General features: G+C 39.6%; 3 protein-coding genes across 3 annotated transcripts; all 3 read right to left on the bottom strand.

The window, feature by feature from the left end:
* Positions 1-1,608: 1,608 nt before the first annotated feature.
* On the bottom strand, positions 1,609-2,223 carry ins (preproinsulin). Its single transcript, XM_030782358.1, has 2 exons — positions 2,046-2,223; positions 1,609-1,757 (listed from the first exon to the last, which is right to left on the bottom strand). Exons 1-2 carry the CDS (start codon positions 2,221-2,223, stop codon positions 1,609-1,611), a joined length of 327 nt encoding a protein of 108 aa, XP_030638218.1.
* A 6,582-nt stretch (positions 2,224-8,805) lies between these two features.
* On the bottom strand, positions 8,806-13,501 carry panx1b (pannexin 1b). Its single transcript, XM_030782794.1, has 6 exons — positions 13,321-13,501; positions 11,221-11,351; positions 10,394-10,596; positions 9,379-9,880; positions 9,049-9,220; positions 8,806-8,891 (listed from the first exon to the last, which is right to left on the bottom strand). The coding sequence occupies exons 1-6, from the start codon at positions 13,499-13,501 to the stop codon at positions 8,806-8,808; spliced, it is 1,275 nt and encodes a 424-aa protein (XP_030638654.1).
* A 1,810-nt stretch (positions 13,502-15,311) lies between these two features.
* On the bottom strand, positions 15,312-17,838 carry LOC115818032 (ependymin). Its single transcript, XM_030781257.1, has 6 exons — positions 17,746-17,838; positions 17,373-17,407; positions 17,029-17,166; positions 16,640-16,826; positions 15,937-16,021; positions 15,312-15,493 (listed from the first exon to the last, which is right to left on the bottom strand). The coding sequence occupies exons 1-6, from the start codon at positions 17,816-17,818 to the stop codon at positions 15,370-15,372; spliced, it is 642 nt and encodes a 213-aa protein (XP_030637117.1). The 5' UTR covers positions 17,819-17,838; the 3' UTR covers positions 15,312-15,369.
* Between the last annotated feature and the right edge of the window lie 2,436 nt (positions 17,839-20,274).

Raw genomic sequence — 20,274 nt, 5'->3', positions numbered from 1 at the left:
GAAAACGTATGCACCCTAAACAGCGAATCAGAAAATGTATGCACCCTAAACAGTGAATCAGAAAATGTATGCACCCTAAACAGTGAATCAGAAAACGTATGCACCCTAAATAGTGAATCAGAAAAGAATGTGAAAAGAGCTGGTCAAGTGAAGTCTTATATTTTGCATTAACAGCAGACAGAAAGAACACCATTCTCTTCAAAATTCTCACCTTTTATAACAGCCTTTGCCAGGTTTTTTAGGGAGTGACCAAGCTTAAATTTGTTTTTGGCATAAATATGTTTCATCTGATACAAACTCTCTAAAATCAAAGCATGTCACATAAAGAAATTATACGTTTTGTGGAGCCTGAAGACAGTCACTGTGTTGTGTTACTACTGAAAGGGGAAGGTAAATTCAGTGAGACAAGGCAAAGGATGGTGCCTGAGGAAAATCACCTACCTCCTGCTGAGGAAACGGAAAGGAGGTCTGAAGTTTCTGATTTCCAGTGACAAAAACCCCAACAACACCACCAAAGGCACTACATAAGGAGCAAAAACATGTAACCCCCATGAGTGTTCCAACTGGAGCGCTCAGTGAAATCCAGCAGAAGCTATTTGTTAGGAATGGTGGGATATATATTTTATCTATGCATACGGGGGAGAAAGTCGTGTTGAATTAGACTGGTCACTGGTGATGACTGGAGAAGGAACCACCCATATTCTGTCATAAGTTCTTTAGGTGTATTAGTACTGGGTTAATCACACACACACACACACACACAAGGAGATGCAAATGTGCACTATTCACTTAAATCCATGAAACCTTTGGCTTTGGAACTGTTTGGAAACGTGTTGAACAGTTCAACAGAACATTCAGCTCATAGAGGAGATCCCTGCATAGCATTGGCTGTGTATTACACTACAACAAGCTATGATTTTCTGAAACACACAGAAGTGTGACAGAAGTGTTCCAGAACCTTCCAGTGGTACCATATCTACAGTAGCATGATAACAGCACAGTGTTCCAGCAGCTGTCACAGCTTCAGCAAAATTTGTATTACTTTTTCTCAGCTTGAACGGAACAGAGAGTATTACAGACTATGTATGTATTAAGTATTATGGATGGCAGCTAGTACTCAATTTATTCATTGATATTTTCAGATATGAGTTAAAGATTGAAATATTAAGTTTATGGTTGAAAAGATAACATATAGATGGTTGAGCCATGGAGCACTGTCTCCCTGGGGCTATTTAAGGATCATAGGAGTATCTGGAAGTTTCTTTTTCAGTGGAACAGTACAACAGTGTTAAGTGTTTAGCATCTGTTCAGTAGAACAGATGGTAAACAGTAACAGTAATGACTGCTCTACCCCTCTCTCAGTATTTGCCTTTTACTTTTTTCCCAGAAAAAAAACAGGCTGACTCTACAGTGTTTTTTTTTTTCCTCAGTCACAGACAAAACAAATGAAACAATTCAGAGGCAGTATGTTTTCATCTGATGAAATTTTTATTTTCTTGGAAAAAAAATGTGTACCATTTTCTTGTTTACACATGAGCGACTTCGTTGTGTAGCGTGACAGGCTGTGAGCAGGCTGTAGGTGTTGACAGGTTGCAGAAGGCAGAGGCTCTAATTGCAGTAGTTTTGAAGGTCAAAGAGACTGCAGGGTTTGTGACAGCACTGCTCCACAATGCCTCGCTTCACCAGCAGTTCAGTGTGGTCTTTAAAAGGGTACTCAGCCACCTCGTTCTCCTGACCAGACTTAGGGGGGAGGAATCCTGCAAAAAAAAACGAAAACAAAAAAAAACAAAAACAAAAACAAACAAGGGTCAGAAAAAACATGAGTCTGAAATGTGTCTGAATCTCTCCTTTGATTCCTGCCAGTCTGGGATTTCTACTGGTTTTTCTTATTCTTTTTGCTTTCCTCTCTTTTATGTGTGTGACCACCATAGGCCTTGCATCAACTCTGATAGAAATAAATAATTGCCATGGTTTTTAGAATTCATCTTCCTTCAGATACCTATCCATCTCAACCCCCCCCCCCCAAAAAAAATAGCCCTGCTTACCTAGAAGTGGGTCCACATCTCTCTTTGGGTTGTAGAAGAAGCCTGTGGGGCCACAGACTAGGTAGAGGGCGTCGACCAGGTGAGAGCCACACAGGTGTTGGGGGGCAGCAGCATCGGCCCCTGCGGATGACAGAGCCAGAAGGAAAAGCAAAGCTCCAGCCTGCAGCCACACTGCCATGGTCACCCTGCAGAAAACACCAGAAACAAAGCATTCCAGAGAGACATACAGTACACAGCTTGGGATTAGATCCATGTGATATGTGTAACTTTGCATTACATATTTGAAAAGTTCAAGTTAAGTAAAAAGGTCTAGTGAAAAGGTTTGACAAGGGATTATGTATGTTTACTGGTATTAATTTTGAGTCTTTTGAATATTTGTTCTTTATTTATATGGAATTGAGACAGAGTCAGAGAGGACGGTTATCTAAGAGAGGGCTATTTTGATTTTCATTAAAGCATTTTGAAACAAATACTGCAGAAACATTGATATAAGACAGTAACAGCTTTAGAAAACAGAATGCATAGATGGTAAGGTAAATACTTCCTTATTAAAAGTAAAAATAAAATTAATAATGATAATAATTGAAATGTTTGATGTAGAATGGAAAAATGAGAATGGAAAACCTACAATGTTATTTCCTGAAACATCTTATTGTTGAAAGATATTTTTTCATGAGCACACCTTTATTGATGCACCTGCTTACTTCAGTGTCTCTCAGAGAAACTGAGTACTACAAAAACCATTCATTTCCTCACAGCCTAGGTCCAGCAGCCATAAGAACTAATCAGAGACACTGGTGCACTACATGCGATTCTATCAGTCACAGAACCTGCAACCTCAACTTTTCACAAGCCAAAACAATGTAAATGCTCTTGGACTAAACGTCTGGTTTTTGAGATTATGAAATGATCACTGAGATTCTAAAATAATCTCAGAAGCTCAGAATGGCTCATAATGAGTCTGCATTTTTAAACCTATTAAAGCAAAAAAAAAAAAAAAAAAAAGAAAGTTATTTTACCTGTTGCGATTGAATGGGGATGGAGAAGTCTCTGGATGTGTTGAAGAGGTCTCAAGAGAGAAGCGGTGGTTAGGACCGAACAACAGGTCTTTCCTCCATTTATACTTCTCACAGGTGACGTTCTGCGGTCTTTTTTCTCCATGTCAGCGGAAAAGGTGAGCAGCATGTGCAAACACAATCAATTGGCTAAGTGCTGGTCCAATCAAACGCGTCATTAAGCGTGTTTGTTTTTCTAATTCACATTTACGTGAGTGAGTAAGATGGAGCTTCCTGACACCAGTGGCTACCTCAGCAAATGCTTACATGTAGACTGATCGAAAGTTCTAAAGTTCCCATCTGCAATCAGGTTATAGTGGTGTACAATGATCAGTTTCATCTCTGTCGCTCACTCACTCTAAAAAATTCATTTCAATGCATTTTCAGCGCTTATGACCATTTATGAGAAAACAAAAACATTTGTCCAATTTCCACAAGTCCAAGAAGCACAAATAAGTGTGGATTTGCAGTTTAGAACATGTGTCTTTCAACCAAACACCGGTCTTTTTTCAAATCAACACCAGTCTTTTGTTTTGCTTTTTTTTAAATCAACCCAAACCGTAACCTGAATAATCACCATAACATCGGATAAAGAGATCAATAGATGGACAGAGGGATGCAAGGAAGAGTAGACAAACAGACAGACAGACAGACAGACAGACAGACAGATAGATAGATAGATAGATAGATAGATAGATAGATAGATAGATAGATAGATAGATAGATAGATAGATAGATAGATAGACAGACAGACAATGAATACAAGGACTGTAACACAAGCAGATAATAAGACTCAGAAATCATGTCAGTAACATTTTTAGGTAATTTCATGACTTCATGTGAAACATATTTTTAAACACATAGTACATATTTCTGAAAAGACTTTATGCAGCAGAAAATTAGGATGAGAAAAAAAACTAAATTTGTTTCTCTTGTCTGCCAGAGGCCTCCCCCTCAGGTTATCTACCACTTTACTGGGCCAGCTTTGTTGAAATGAGATATTTTAACTTTATGCTTTGATTTGGGTTCAGTTTGACCTGAAAAAAGCCCTCTTAAAGCTGGGAGTTGGCTCAGTACAAACTGGTCCCAGATCAGATGTGCCTTAGTGTTATCCATGCTGGAGAGCACTATAGATGTTTGTCTCTGGCACGGAGAGGTGCAGTGCATGACAGATGGGACTGATGAAGGTCTTGAGATTAAATGTCCCATGCAGTGGTTTTAGTCGTCAGTGACGCCCAGATTGTTCCTACTCCTAATGTAAGATTGTGAGATATCTGACGCAAACACAGCTTCGAGATGCATGATTTTGACGTGTGTCAGTTAGGTGCCATCCTAACTTTGAGGAAAAAGTCCTTAATGTATCTATTCCATTTTAAGATGGGGGGGGGGGGGTGTAGGAGGGAAGAAAGCACACTACAGCCTCTGTCAAACCCGGTCAACCAAATGCTGCTGAAAAGTAAATAACTCCAAAAAAAGAAATGATTCTTGAGAGTGTAGAATCCCTCTGTCAGGAGGCATGTGTGTGCATGCTGACCTGACTCAGACGGCATTGTGCAGTTAAATATCATCCCAAATTTATGGATGTCAGCTAAGTTTTCTGAGGACTGAACAACCATAAACACTCAGGACCATTCTGTTTACTGAAGAATGTCTTTTATTTAATTTTGTTTTTTATTCAGTTGGCTGAACATTTTGTATATTTTGTACAGGCACTCTTTGGACTACATTATCAGTTGACAATTCTGTAATTCTGGTTATCAGAAAGCTTGCTGAATGTTGTAATCATCCAAATTACAGCAAGTACTTTTGTGAGTACCGAGAAATGATAATGCTAGAGAACAAACATAGATAAAATGTTTAAATGTTTATCCTTGGCAGTGCAATCCTCGTATTTTTTTTTTTAAACGCCAACCTGTGTGCTCCCAGCGAGACTGTTATTAGCCCTGACTTTGAATCCATCAACAGCATTGAGGCTCAAACTTAGCAGCTTGTTTTTTTCCCATGAGACCCTTACCTCTTATGTCTACCCATCTATTCTGAATTTTCCATCCATCTCTCAAACATTACAGAAAATCCTGAGTCATTCTTAGATGAACTATAACAAAGTGATAGCTAATGACACCCCTCCCTTTCTCTCTCTGTCTCTCTTTCTCTCTCTCGCTCACTCTGTCTGTCTAAATGAATTTATCCCAGTAATCTTCCATGGCTTTTGTCTTTTATCTCTTTCATTAGCCACTAAAACACCACCAGTCAATATCTGAGAGCTGAAAGCATCTTTCAAAAGCAACTTCCACACTGGTTATTCAAACACTGACGTTGACAAAAATTATATATCAAACCCCCAACAAAACTCCAGCTGATTCTTTCTCTCTCTCTCTCTCTCTCTCTCTCTCACACACACACACACACAGAGAGAGAGAAAAAGTGTGAGAGAGAGAGAGAGAGAGAGAGATAGAGAGATAGAGAGAAACAAAAACTAAAAGTAGACTAAAGATAATTTAGTAATTATTTTATTTACTTAACAAACAGATAAAGAGTGTCTTTTCCCTCAAATGTTTATTTTGAAACTTGCCCAAGTTTTAACCCAAGTTTTAACCCAGCTTAACCCAAGTTTTACCATTGCTGTGAATATGTATGAATTTGTGCGTTTCTCAAATGTTTATTAAGGATATCATACCTTGAGCAAAATGCAAGCCGCCATAACCATGTGCTAAGACAGACAGTTGAGTGATGAAGCTGTAAAACTACAGGGTAAAGAGGGTGTTAAAATGTGAATTAATAACGGCCTGGAAGTATTAACTCACTTATAGAGAACATGTTATTTGTGTGACTGGATTTACTTTCTCTCTTGGCCAAAGTCATGAGACCAATATATGAAAGGAGAGCTGCTGACTATGACACAGCCACAGGTTAATAAGCAGCAATATCCCAGACAGATGGGCCTCATTCATAGATAAGTAAAAGGATAAAATGATGTATCTGTTAAACTAAATGTGATATGGTGACAAGATGACAATGGGCACAGGACTGAAATCAAACACAAAATTTGATTTTGAGGACATTACCTCTCAGAATCCACAAATCCTTGCACATGTGTATTTATATGTATAATGACATTTCTGAAACATTTCCTGCAGCTACTCTGATTTTTGTGGCCTTTCTGCATTCAGACACAATAATTTTGGAATACCATCAGATATTCTTAGTTAGAAGTCACACACACACACACACACACACACACACACACACACAAATATATGTATATGTGTGTGTGGGTATGTGTGTGTGTTCAGGAGTGCACCCCTAAGGCACCATTTTATCATCGGTGAATGTAAAAATCGGCATTTAATTTCAATGTCCCTTTTACTTAAAACATCTGATAAACGACCTCTAAAGAAACATAGTGATTTCACTGTTTTTCCTGTGGTGTATCATTTTACACACAAGCCTCTGGGCCAGACTTCCCGTCATGTTTTCCTGTTAATGAATTTGTGATGACACTGTACGTGTGTGTATACAGCTGTTTAGATCAATTTTTCTAGATATTTCAGAAATATCCTGATACAGAATATGCGCTAGTGCTTGGTCATGAGCCTCAGCAGCCATTTCACTCTGATGGCTTCATATGTCCAGATTAGAATAGAATAGAATAGAATAGAATAGAATAGAATAGAATAGAATAGAATAGAACCAAATATTTTGTTCTGTGTTTATTCTGTTAGGTTCCTCTTTTTATTTCATGCATATTGTTCACCAGGGAAATGCTTTAAGAAAAAAAGAATGCAAAGCCCCAGACATCTGTTTTAAATGAATGTCTCTTATGAGTATAAATAAGTCTCTTATTTTTAAAAGATGTTCAGTTTTAACTTATAAAACTAGAATCTCTTTTACCCATTTCTGCAGTCTTAACTAATCAATCTGTCTTTGTTTTCCCAAAAGCACTTTTCTTAATCTTAAAATTACACTTAAAACAACTGTGTGTGGATGGTTAGCCTTTGAAGAATGTTGAATAAACTGATATAAAACCAAAATATACATGTACGTTGTGTATTACCCGTAGAGCCAAACCAAATGGGATTTTGTACAAACCAAAGAATATCTTTTATTTTTTAAGTACACTGTAGAACTGCACATATAAACAATGGCTATGGCTTATTTCAAACAGGCTTTAAAACCTAATAAAAATTCAGCATTTAAGACATACATTAACAGTAACAAAATTTCAATAATATTAATATTCTTTTATGAAATGCCTCTCCCCTGTCAAGAGTTTGAAAAAAAAAACAAAACAAAGACAAATAAACAAACAAAAACATCTGCTACATCACTCTGCACATTCAGCATATTAACACTGGTAACATTATCAAGTCATGAGTAGAAACACTCCTATAAAAAATGATGTTTAACTGAAGCTAATTTCATTCACAGAGGTTATTCACATCAGTGGTCTTACAGTAAGAACAGTTTTTGATTTTTCCAAGGCAAACGGACTGATAGTAAGCTTTCCAGGCTAGACTGACTTACATCATTTCCAGGTAAGAGGATGATATGAGAGTCAGTGAGTGGTGATTTAGAAAAACTCTGACCAGTGGTGGACCATGTCACTGCTTAGAGAAGCCCTAAGTTAAAAAAAAAAAAAAAAGAAAAGGAAAGAAAAAAGAAAAAAGAAAAGAAAAGATGTCCTAATCTCCATGCCCATGTGAACTAAAGGTATCAGACATGAAAAAAGTTGAGTATCTGTGTCAGTTGAGTATCTACAGCATGTAAATGTCTGTGATTGCACACACTGTGAACAGTGAGCTTGTCCTCTGCATTTAACCCATCCAACACACCAGTAGTGAACACACGCACCAGACACAGGAGCGGGCAGCTTTCCTTGCACCTGGGGAGCACTGGGGTTAAGTGCCTTGCTCAAGGGCACACAGCCATGGATGTTGGTCCTGGGAAGCAAACCAGCAACTCTCTAGTCACAAGCCCAGGCCTCTAACCCTTAGACCACAGCTGCAACTACAATCGTCCCTGACGCACTGGTATAGTTAAGTACTAGTACTTAAACAGAAACAATATTGAGTGTGAAAGAAAGACAAAATATTTCATTGGACTCTTGTCTTGAAGCATTGATACAGTGTGTCAACATATAAAAAGAATATATCTTGTTTTTAATAGATTCCCAGACAGTTACCATTGTCTTGCTTAGTCATATACACACATGCAATGCACTTCAATATTCATATTAAGTCATCATTATCGTCATCATCACACATAGCCACACTTCAACTCATGCCATTATGAAACCTGGTAAACATTCAACTTCAGCTTAACATTTGAACATTTCTCCTTCAACACACACAAACACACACACACACATGCACCCACAGAGACTCCCAGTGGAGTTTCACATTGTAGCCGATAAAATATTGTCCTTCGTGCAGCTTTTACTTCGAGCACATAATTAAGATCCTCACAAACCCCCAGTATTGTCACAGATAGGTACCTTCACATATATGATTACGAGAATGTGTGACCAAACCTAAAGACTTTGTGTAGAAGATCAAGCGTTTACACAACATATGCACACACACACACACACACACACACACACACACACTTCTCTCCCTCTCTCTCTCTTTGTGTTTCACATATGGCTGGCTTGTTTGTTCTTTGCCTCACACTCTAACATGCTGAAGAATGGTGAGCAACTCTGTTCAAACCACCCTCTGTCGCACGTTCTTCCCACAACTGCACGGTTTATCCTTCTGTTTTTCATCTTCTAGCAGCACTGTAGAGACATCTAGAAAAGCAAGTAACCCAGACATTAGCCTAAGGACCTGCTAATACACTACTTTCATTACTTTTCTGCACTCTGTTTGCCACCATATAACAGCATTTACCAAGAGGCCATTCCATTTGTCTCATTCATTCTGACTATTACAAACCGTGACACTCACCTTTAAGCTCAGAAGCATTATCCTCCTCTCCTGTCTTTACTGGTTGTTTGTTGCCCTTAATAACAGATGCTGGTTTTCCATCTACCACCTCTGTCTTAACCTGGCCCAGTGTCCTCAGCAAACACATGGTGTCAAAAGCCTCTCCCCCTCGCTCCCGCAGTAACTCCAACACCTATGAGAAATGGAACATCATCACAAACAGGTAGACACATAAACAAACAGGTACACACAAACAGGTAGACACATAAACAAACACATACATATAAACAGGTCAACACAAAAACAAACACAGTACACACACACACCCATACAACACAGAGTCACTCCTACCTGCAGGCACTTGTAAGATTTGAGCTCGCTCAGATTCTCCTTCAGGAAGAGCAAGTAAACACTGAGGTCATCGTACAAGCCCGTGGTCAAGTCCAGGACACCAAAGCCGGGCAAGATCATGTAGGGTCGAAGGAAACGGGAGTTCTGTCGCGTGGGCGCCAGCGCAGCATACACGACGACGGGCACCAGCAGCAGGTACACGACCAGGTTAATGTAGCTGAGCAGTCGGAACACACCCACAGCCACCAGCTTGCACTGCACGGCCTCGGGGACGTCGCTGCGGTTCAGCAGGACCCCCGTGCGCATGTCGCAGGAGAACTCGTCGCTCAGAGAAGCCAGACGCACATAGTACGCCAGGTACAGGCAAGCCAGCAGCAGCGTGAGCAGAGTCAAGCCACGACAGAGCAAGTATTTCAGCACCAAACCACGAGAAAAATGCTTGGTCTGCAGATACTGCTCCACTAGAGGGTACTTGAAGCAGCCCTCCGTCAGCTCCAGTGCACTTGAAAGAGTTAAAGAGATGGAGAAACCCCCAAACATCAAAAACCTCCGGCAGTGCTGGCTGATGTACTTATGGACAATAGGGAGACAGTCCCAGTGGATAACACTGCACTGTCTGAATCTAAAATGTCCCCATGGTACTCTCTGAATGAATAAACATCAAACATAAGTTTTCACCTGAATAAAAAAAATCAGAATAACAGGGGATGACCTGGATGACCCATGGATTACAGAATTAATGAAGGATTTCAACTCTAAACCAATGATGAGCGAACAAGTTATACAAGCAGTCACTCATAACATACAAGTACCAATATTCTAATATTAATACTAATACTCGGAATAAAAATTGCATTAAAAACAAACAAACAAACAAAGGGGGAAAAAAACATTTCGGTAAGCAATGTGGAATTTGAATATTGATTTGATTTTGTGATTTATGGTAAGTCATTTGAATCTCCACGTTTCATTGTGAATAATGTTTGGAGAGTGAGTGAGACAGTCCTGTGATTACCTGTGGGGATCCTCTGATGAGTCTTTGGGGTCCAGGCTGGATGCTAAGCTCTTAGCCAGACGGATGGCACGGTTATAACAGCGATCCAACTCCTCCATAATAAAGTTCAGGTCAGAGGAGAGAAGAGGAGCCGCAGTAAAGCGCCAAAAAACAGCAGGGATGTACATGAGAATAGCCACTAAGAGCAGAATATACGGAAAGAACTGCAGAGAGACAGAGAGAGAGAGACAGAGAGAGAGAGACAGAGAGAGAGAGAGAGAGAGAGAGAGAGAGAGCAAGAAGAACAAAGAGCGAGATAGGGAGAGAGAAAGAGTGAGAGAGAGAGAGAGAGAGAGAGAGAGAGAGAGAGAGAGACAGAGAGAGAGAGAGAGAGAGAGAGAGAGAGAATTATTAAAATAGTTTAGCCTGTCATACTAAGGAAGCACCCAAAATTGGGTGGATTCAAATATTTTCAACCCTAGACACGTTTTGATTCAAGTATATTTCTTGAGAGTGTTGCTAAATCAAAGGAAATCTCTATGTCACACAAAAAAAGTGAAAAGTGCTACCCAGCCATAAAATCACACAACAAAGAGGAACTGTGAATTGAGAAGGTGCACCCCACTACCCTGTAAGATTTCTGGAATTTTCAGGCAGCTTCAAAAACTCTTCAGCAACTGAAGAGCAGCAAAGCAAGGGAAAAAGAAGAAATCTAATTCCAGTATTCCAGTATTCCTTTGTTTGCACTGATTTTTACTCCTTTCTTTGCACTGATCTGGATGAAGATGATCATTGTCAGTGTGTGTGCACTTTATCAGTGGTGTCTTTTAAAAAACATAGTGTAATACCTTATGGAGCCAGAGGGGTCTGTTGTCTGGCTCTGTTGGCTGTTTCTGCACAGCCGCCCAGCAGAATGAGTCCACATACGCCGCCTGTCTCCACGAGAAGTTAGTTGGGGCAAAACAACTGATCTGTGTTCCTACAACAAAGAAGCACATGCAAAACTAAAAGACTGTTTCGTTAGGGATATGCACTCCTCTGGCTTTGCAAAACGAGCACTGATTTACCTATAGCGAAAGATAAAAAAAATGATTTGAGGGAAAGCAGGTGTCAGCTAAGCTGTAGACAAACACACAACAAAGCCCCATATTTCATGACTTTTATTTGCATCTTGCTTGCACCGCATAATAATTAATAATCTCCAGCTCTATTCTCCCCTTTCTGATCACCTTCATAAACACCAGCTTCACCTGTACTTACCTAAATGTCATCCCACTTCTATAGAACAACTATATCTATATTTCAGTCTAGCCTGAAGACTGTCTACTCTACACAGACTGTTCCTCTTGTATTCACTCAAATCTCCTCACACAGTGAGAGATACACCTGATCTACCTGCAGCACATGGCTCCACCAATGTCCCTTCGAGGGACCAGTAATGCGCCTCCTATTCTTCTCTTATTGAATCACAAAGTGTGTATAGCACCTCCCACAACACTAACAACTTCAGAGTTGTCGTCGACAAAAAGCTGATTGCTTCCAGGCAAAATGCAGCGACACTGAGGACGCTGCACTATATCGGTACACTGATGTTAATCCTTTCACAGCTACAGTTTTACTCTTCCTTACATGGATAATTTCATTCAGATCATTTACAGTGTTACTGAACCTGCATTGTCACAGATTAGTTTCAGGAATATGACGGTGAGTTCACTTTACTCGAGTGGGCTGCACACTTCTCTGACTAGACTTAAAAAAAAAACAAATAAAAAAGCATTACTGTGATGTGACAGAACAGACTGTTTACGTATGAACGTGCCACCGTCCAACTTTATACAACTCCCTGATTCCGTCCCTGTGGAATGTTTCAAGTTCAAGTTTCAAGTTTATTTAGAGCCCAATATCACTGTTTAAATAAAGTCTCAAAGGGGTTTACATGCCCACAAAATACAAAACAGGATGAATGTTTCTTCCCTAACACCCCCTAAAATCCATTGTCTGAAAAGTTCAGGCTGTTTTGGACGCGAAGTGGATGTGACATAGACAGACAGACAGACAGACAGACTGACAGATAGATAGATAGATAGATAGATAGATAGATAGATAGATAGATAGATAGATAAATGCGGCAGTATTGTCCTTATTTTTTCTTTCTGTCCTTAGTTTAAAATAAAAGTCTAATATATGCTTTAGTTCACCTCAGTCATTCAGTTAACCTAACACTCCAAATCCCTGTGCCTGATCTTGTTGCTACGCTGACTTCTGAAATGCAAGTTGTCGGGCGCAAAGCATTACAACCTTCGAAATAAATGTGAACATTCTTATAAATGTCCCCCAAAGAAGTGGACGCTCACTGTTTGAACTTTCTAGAATGAGGACAAACGCCTATTTAGATAAATAAGTTGTTTATTTATGATGTCATTTCTCAATACCGTGAGCGCGGAGTGTGATCGTGTCGCTCAGTGCAGCCTACTTGGGGCGGTGGCGCGCAAGCTAGCCCGTTATTACGTTTTGCGTGTTTATTGCGGGTTGCTTAGGCATAAGCAGTTAATCTTGTGTTGACAACAGCTTGCACATTAGGCCACAGTATGCTCCTACAACCCACTCGAGCCTAAACGGACAATGAAGCGCAGGAAACAGAGCAGCCCAATGGCCCCACCACCACAAAGAATGAGTGTCCAATTACAGAATCAGTTCATATATGGTACCACGACCACAGAATATCACTGTAAAGTAAACAAAGCGGAACTTTGTCGTTACAAAGACCTTACTCTAAAACTGTTCAAGTTATTATAATAATTCAGAACGAACAAATGTATAACCCCATCCTCTGGGTATGGCGGAAATGATCGAACATTAAGCCACCTTTAAAAGGGATGGTCCTTTGTCCCTTTAATACGTTTTTACTATATTTGTTGAATAACACAAATAGCAAGGACTATACTTACCAACAGACACCTCCTGGGCAAATGCAAGTGAGATAAGTAACAATGGAAGTCCGACGGCAATAAATGTGACCAGTTTATCCACAGCTAGTTCAAGCCGCACGCCTTTGTATTTCGATTCACTCGGTTCTTTCAATAAAAAATCAGAGAAAACATATTCTGTCGCAACGTGAGCAATTGCCATTATTGTCGCTTTTCTGATAGAGAATTCCGATTATTGTAATGTAGCAAGTGCACCGTTAGTTCCGGGGGGAGGAGTGTATTTATGTATTAACCAATCAATGACAATGGCATCCTACTCTGCCAGACTGTGGACTCAAGAACAATTGTCGATTAACAACAGGGAAGCAAGTCGGTCAGAAACGGTTACATTTTTTGTGTTTGTCTCCACTTTGTCGCAGGACAGTTTCGACAGAAAACGAGGCAGCCCTGACTGACAGAAAGAAAACCATATTTCTTCAAAGACATATTTTAAAAGGGTGTGTATGTGCAATTGTCATGCGTTTCTAAGACTTTTCCCGGTTCTTACTTGGGGTGTCACAGCCCAAGAGCTGGTCCCGTTACTAGCCCCTGTGAAAAAACGCGCAAATGTTCGTCTGTCATATTGTTTTTTCATGACAGACTAAATGCACGAACTGGCGTTTATTCCTCAGCCCAGAGTCCTCGCCACCATAGAGTAATTTGTGATGGCAACAGAACCGTTTATTACGCAGTAAATGCGTTAACAAACGGCAAATACAGACGTGCCAAAGGGACACTAAACGAATGAGCTAATATCATATCGTCAAAAGAATGCAAGAAAGCATCGATTTCGGACAAAAGAAAATGTATCAAAGTTACACATTTTCAGACATTTAGCGCAACGTTTTTTTGTTTGTTTGTTTGGTTTTTGTTTTGTTTTTTGATACTGAAAATATTTCTGATCTCACCAGTAACTTACTCAAATAGTGCAATTCCATACGTCTTCCGTGAATGCCTCTCGGTTTTCATGTTATGACAAAACACTCAAAGTTACACACAAAGTGAATATTTGGAATCCCATTTCCTTCCAGACCTGTAATCTGTGAAATTTATCGGTCAACAGTCAGTTCGATTTTGCCGCAAAGAGGATGATACCAGACAATGGAACTGTTCATTTCGTACTCATCTCTTCATGCATCTTTGCTTCATAATCAAAAGTTTTTTGCTGCTTAGGTGCTAAATCAAGAGAAAATGCCTGTATTGATTCAATTTTTGGGAGGATTGCAACTTTTGGAAGCGAATTTCTGAGAGGAGACATAGATGCATAAATCCAAATAACATTGCCAATAGATAGTAACGGTAATTGAAAATGTTTTTATGTAATATCCACAAAGTAAATGTAAGGTGATCACAGTTTTGGAACGTTAAATGGTACGGTGATGAGGAATTCCTGGTGTCTATGATTTTCTAAGAAAAATTTACCTAGATAAAAAAATCTACCTGAAAGATAAATTTTGGGGGTGAGGGTAGGGATGAGGTGAAATTTAGGTCTATGGTTGCAATCAGTCAAAATTTGATCAAAATTTTTGCTTTGGTATAGTCATGCTGCAAAAAAGATTACTGTTTAATGAAGTTGTCAAAAAGGATTTGTTGATCACTGAAAATATTCAAAAGTTAAATGTCACTCTTGCAGAACTGACAAATACAAGGAGACTGCAGAAGAGCGAACACCTGTGTGTCCACATTCAATGTGCCCCATTTAAATGAACTCAGCAACCCTGTCTGAACAGTTCATTCCATATTCAGACTTGTTTTGATGAGAGAACGGCACTGAAGCAAACGATGGGCACAATTTAATGTTTGTAGTATTTACTGAGGTAAAAAAAAAAGATGAGATAAAGAAATATAAACAAATGACAAACATGTTAAGCAAGCAAAAGGACAGTGTTCAAAATGACAGATTTCATTGAAAGAGAGCAGAATGCATAAAGTAATTGTGTTTTTGATGAAAGAGAGCAGAATGCATAAAGTAATTGTGTTTTTGATGCTTTTATTTATTTCATGTTCATGGTGCTCTTGACTCCCTCCATTTTACTCGAAAAGGCTGAAGAAGCTATTCTTCTCATCTCCGGAGTCCTCCAAAGCCACACCATCACAGTAAGATGGAGGGACAAAGACATGAGGGTCTTTCACTTCAGTCTCAACGTTCAGGAAACTGAAATACAGAGGCACAGAAGCTGAGGGGTCTGTTTTTGTTGAGCAAAATGGTATTAATCTTAGTGAGAAATACCAAAAAACACAAAGACAATTACAACAAAATAGTTCAGGTCACCTTTAGATTATCATTTAAAAAGTGTTGGAATCAGACTTAAAGTTAAAAGGTGTTCTGCCAAAATGTGGTTGATGAATGTACTTGTTTGGTAAGATTTTATTGCTGGGAAGCTGGGCCAGTAGTGAAATTGTGTGCCATGTTCCAGGAAGAACTCAGCAGACAACATTCAATGACTGGCGACTATGCCGTTTGAATTAATACAGTGAGGGTAGTTGGTTGCTCACCACCCCAGAAATTTGCCTGATAAATAAGTAAGAGTAGGGTTAAGGTTAGGGTTAGGGTCAGGGTTAGGGTTTAAAAAGACTGGTTTTAGTAGAATGGTCTACCTCAGTATAAGAGCTGTCTTTTCAATGTAGAGTATGCCGCTCGCAGTCAGACATCCGCAAGAAGTGGTAGAGATGGCATAATTGACTGAATCACACAGAAGACAGAAAATATTCCTAATCAGTTTGAAACAAAAAATCACTCTTTTTGTGAAAATTAAATCACTTTCCTGATCCTCAGACTCTGGCCCAGACTCCTTTTCACTTTTTTTTAAAATCTACTGTTATCTGCATGAAGACAAATAGCCATTTGGCATGTAAACAAGTACTTTCTGTGAATCTTGTGTAACTTACATAACTAACATGTTGTGAGAGTTCTGGGTCTTATCTTTCCAGTCAAAGGAATTTGGGAGTGTGTGAATATTCATGCCTCGAGGTTTAAGGGTACCAAGATTTATCACAGGGCTGTAACAGCAAGGTAAACAGAAGGAGCTCCTTGAGAATATCATGTCTAAGCATGCACCAAACAAATTTCTATGCCTCCTCTCCATTCTTCAGAGAACTTTGATTTCTGGAAAAAAAAAAACCTTAAAATCCACCAAGAATAAATTGGTTTAAGGTCGAAATCTATTTTACAAATATCATGTTTTTAGTTACCACTAAGTCCAACAAATGTTCAGAAGAATGCGTAAGGTTAATTCATTTGACAACCTACAGCATTTTATTCTGGCTTCATTTTTGTAAATGTCTGATATGGCTGACGCACCATTAAGCTCTGGAAACTTTCCCAGCCATATCCGCAGCCGAAGGCCCTGCTCTGGGATGGACTGGCTGCCCACATACATCTCGGCCAGATGGTTGGCATCAGGGGGCAGCTCCATGGGGTGTTTACGTGAGTGGAGCACCATTTTCTTACAGCCCTGGTTTTCACTGTCTATCTTATAGAAAACACCCTGTTGAGAGAGAGGGTGGATTAAACAGGAAATGCAGAAAAGATTCTCGAAAATTGTTTAGCAGCCAAGCAAAGAAATGAATAAGTAGAGGAAATTTTAGACATTCTCTCTCTCTCCCTCTCTCTCTCTCTCTCTCTCTCTCTCTCTCTCTCTCTCTCTCTCTCTCTCTCTCTCTCTCTCACTGTGTGTGTGTGTGTGTTACCTCCTCAAAAAACAGGAGCCAGTCCGCTTTTTCATGAGAGGCATTATTTGAGGACCACTTCTCCACAAAACGAAACTTTTTTCCTTGAGAGTCATAACTGAAGTCTCCAGAAATACTGCTTGCACTGCCTAAGCCAGTCTGAATGAAGAAGAAGACAGAGATGGATTTTTTAAATTTATTTTTATTTTTTAACTGATTATCACTCTGTTCTAACAATACTTCAAAACTTACACACTTTTTCTATAACATTTATTAGTTACAGAATGAAGAGAAGCGAAGATTTTCACACATTTATAATTAAATTTCACTTTTCACTAAATAAAATAAACACTTATTACACTGACCACACTTAGCTCTCCACTTGTCATAGGGGGTGCCTCTGGTGAAAGAAAAAAAAGGGGGGGGGGGTTAAGTTAATTCATGAACTTAACATAAGCTCTTTCAGAACCGTAGCAAGGTTGGAAAAACAAATACTTTACAGAAACAAATACAGGCTTTCTGTGGAAAAACTGCTATCAAACAACAGTGGATAAGCTCTATGGAAGAATTGCTAAATAAATAAATAAAACTGTATGCTCTTTTTGTCTGCACTGTCACAGAACGTGACCACAAAACTGCAGCATTCCCACATTTCACAGTTGCACGGGACCTCTGTTTCAATGAGGACGATGGTCACAAGCTACGCAGAACTGCACATTATCAAAGAGCAAAACTTACGACATGGCTGGCGTGCCCACGACAGGGCGCAAAGACACCAAAAGGTCAGGCAGAAGAGCTCAACAGCACGCATATTTGCCTCTTGATGGATGCACCTTGATGATACACTCCCCAAATGCACCGCACACAGTTCTATATATATGAGAGGGCCTGGTCTGCCACCCCTACCCCCTTAACACACACCCCACCCCCTTTACATCACCCACCCATTAGTAAAAATGTTGAGCAAACATCATTCAGGCTGTGTGTCATTGTTTCTTTACATAAACTGTCTCCTTAATTTATGCTGTGTAGAACACAGGGGTCTAGTCTCGGCAAGCACTAGTGAAAGCAGCTACAAGACAGAAAAAAACAACATTATCTTAGTTCAGGTGAGGCAACTTGATGTCCTATGAGGTGTGGAAGTCATGAAAAATAATTGATGAAAACAGAGTTGGTGCAAAAACATGTGAAGTAAAAATGGAATTTATAAAAATGATTCTCCAAGCACAAGTGGGCAGAACCTTTTAACTGATATTAATCTTAGGGAGGCAGAATAATAATAATAATAATAATAATGATAATAAAAAAGACTTGTGTTAAACAGTAAATAAAACGGAAATTTAAAAAAAAAGTATATGGTGAATGATAAATGATGCTGAGGTAACAGAAATTCCTACTCTAAATGAAAAATTGTCTGAATGAGATTCCTTTTGAAGAGATCAAATCACTTGATATCACTTCACAGTCTTCAGGTCACATCCAGTTTCATCACCTTCCTTTTTATCAAAGAATATTTGATAATGATATGTGATCTTGAAGGATAATGATAATTTTGTGGTATGAATAATAAATGATGGGCATCAGAAAATGGAGATGAATTTTAACCCATGGCTCATATTTAATCAAATCTACAGTTTATCAAGTCATTTTTGAATTTCACATACGTTTTTATTTTTAAGTCACTTTTTTTTTCACCAACTGTTTTCCATCATTTATTTTTTGTTACTCCCCACCTCATAGCTGTCAGGGCTTTAGCTATGATTGTCATTCTAAATTCATTCCACCAAAAAAGCCCCAAATCAATCACAGCATAGTTTCATTTTCACTGGATCACTTAGCTTTGGGTACACTTTCTGAGGGCTCCAACCATGGGTCCAAGGTGCCTCCCTTTTTGGTCTCAGGCAAGATGATCGTTTAATTCCTTAATCAGTTAGTAACTCAGTTAGCCCTGTGTGGAATATTACATTGATCTGGCACATGTCCATGGAGTATGTTTAAGGTTAATTCAGTCCTCTCGACTTTTAATTCATTTCCACTCAGCCGACAACAGGACAGTTAGGCCATGGCAAAATTTTCACTGTTGTGAAAGTATGTAACACACCTGGTTGTAAAATCACTGCCTTGTTTTCCTCATTCCAAATCAATTAATTATTCTATTAGTTTGGGCACCTGGATTTGTAGTCCCTGTATTTCCATGGTGGATCTGTTTAAATAAATTAAGTTTGTCTGCAAATGCATCCAGTCTCATCTCCAGTTTGTGAAAAAGTAATGAAATGTGTAGCTGAGTAACTGTCTATGACGTCAAACATACTGCAAAAATATTTCGACCAAAAGTCAAACTGTATTTTAATTTTTCGTTCCAACTATTACCTGTGGGGCGCAGCAGAATGTTCTCTATAATATTCACAACAGAATGTTCTCTATAATATTCACAACAGAATGTTGTCTATAATATTCACAACAGAATGTTCTCTGTGGTGTTAAGATCAGGGAAGACACATGTTCTCACACCCACGCTCTCATACCCTTGCTCACATACTCACCTGCATGTACAACACCTATGCATCCCATACGCTCATGTCCATATGATTTAAACCATCTTGACTCAGTCTGTAACATCAAGACCCAGAGAGCGCGCGCACGTGTGTGTGTGTGTACAGGAGAGTCTCCTCTTCTCTCCTCTCCACTCCTGTTTTCCCTGCATTATCATCTGAGCCTGACTTCAATAAAGAAGACTAAGACCGAAAACCATCTCTGCGCCTGCGTATTATTTAACGTATTACTGGCTGGCTTGCTGACCTGCGCCATCAGGCCACTCCAGCTTGTTCAGAATGCCGCTGCACACCTGGTATTCAACCTCCCAAAGCACTCTCATGTCACTCCACTCCTTACTGCACTCCACTAGCTTCCGGTAGCAGCCTGCATCCGGTTCAAGACACTGGTGCTGGCCTACCAGGCCACAAGAGGCTCCACCCCATCATACCTTCAGTCCCTGATAACTCCTTATACCCCTACTAGAACCCTCCGCTCTACAACCTCTGGTCAACTGACGGTCCCCTAACTTCGGGAACCCGGCAGCTGTTCTTCCCGACCACGCCTCTTCTCCGCCATTGCTCCACGGTGGTGGAATGACCTCCCTCCCTCACGCAGGAAACTGAAAACCCACCTCTTCAGAACCCACCTGTCCCCCACTGCCTAACCTCCCTTTCTTTATATATATATATTAGAAAAAAACTGTGTGTGTTTGTGTTTGTCATTCACTGTCAC

This window comes from Chanos chanos, chromosome 8 (assembly GCF_902362185.1).
Source record: "Chanos chanos chromosome 8, fChaCha1.1, whole genome shotgun sequence".
NCBI classification, from domain to species: Eukaryota; Metazoa; Chordata; class Actinopteri; order Gonorynchiformes; family Chanidae; genus Chanos; species Chanos chanos.
Note: the sequence above shows the minus strand (reverse complement) of the source record. Positions and strands in the feature narration are given on the sequence as shown.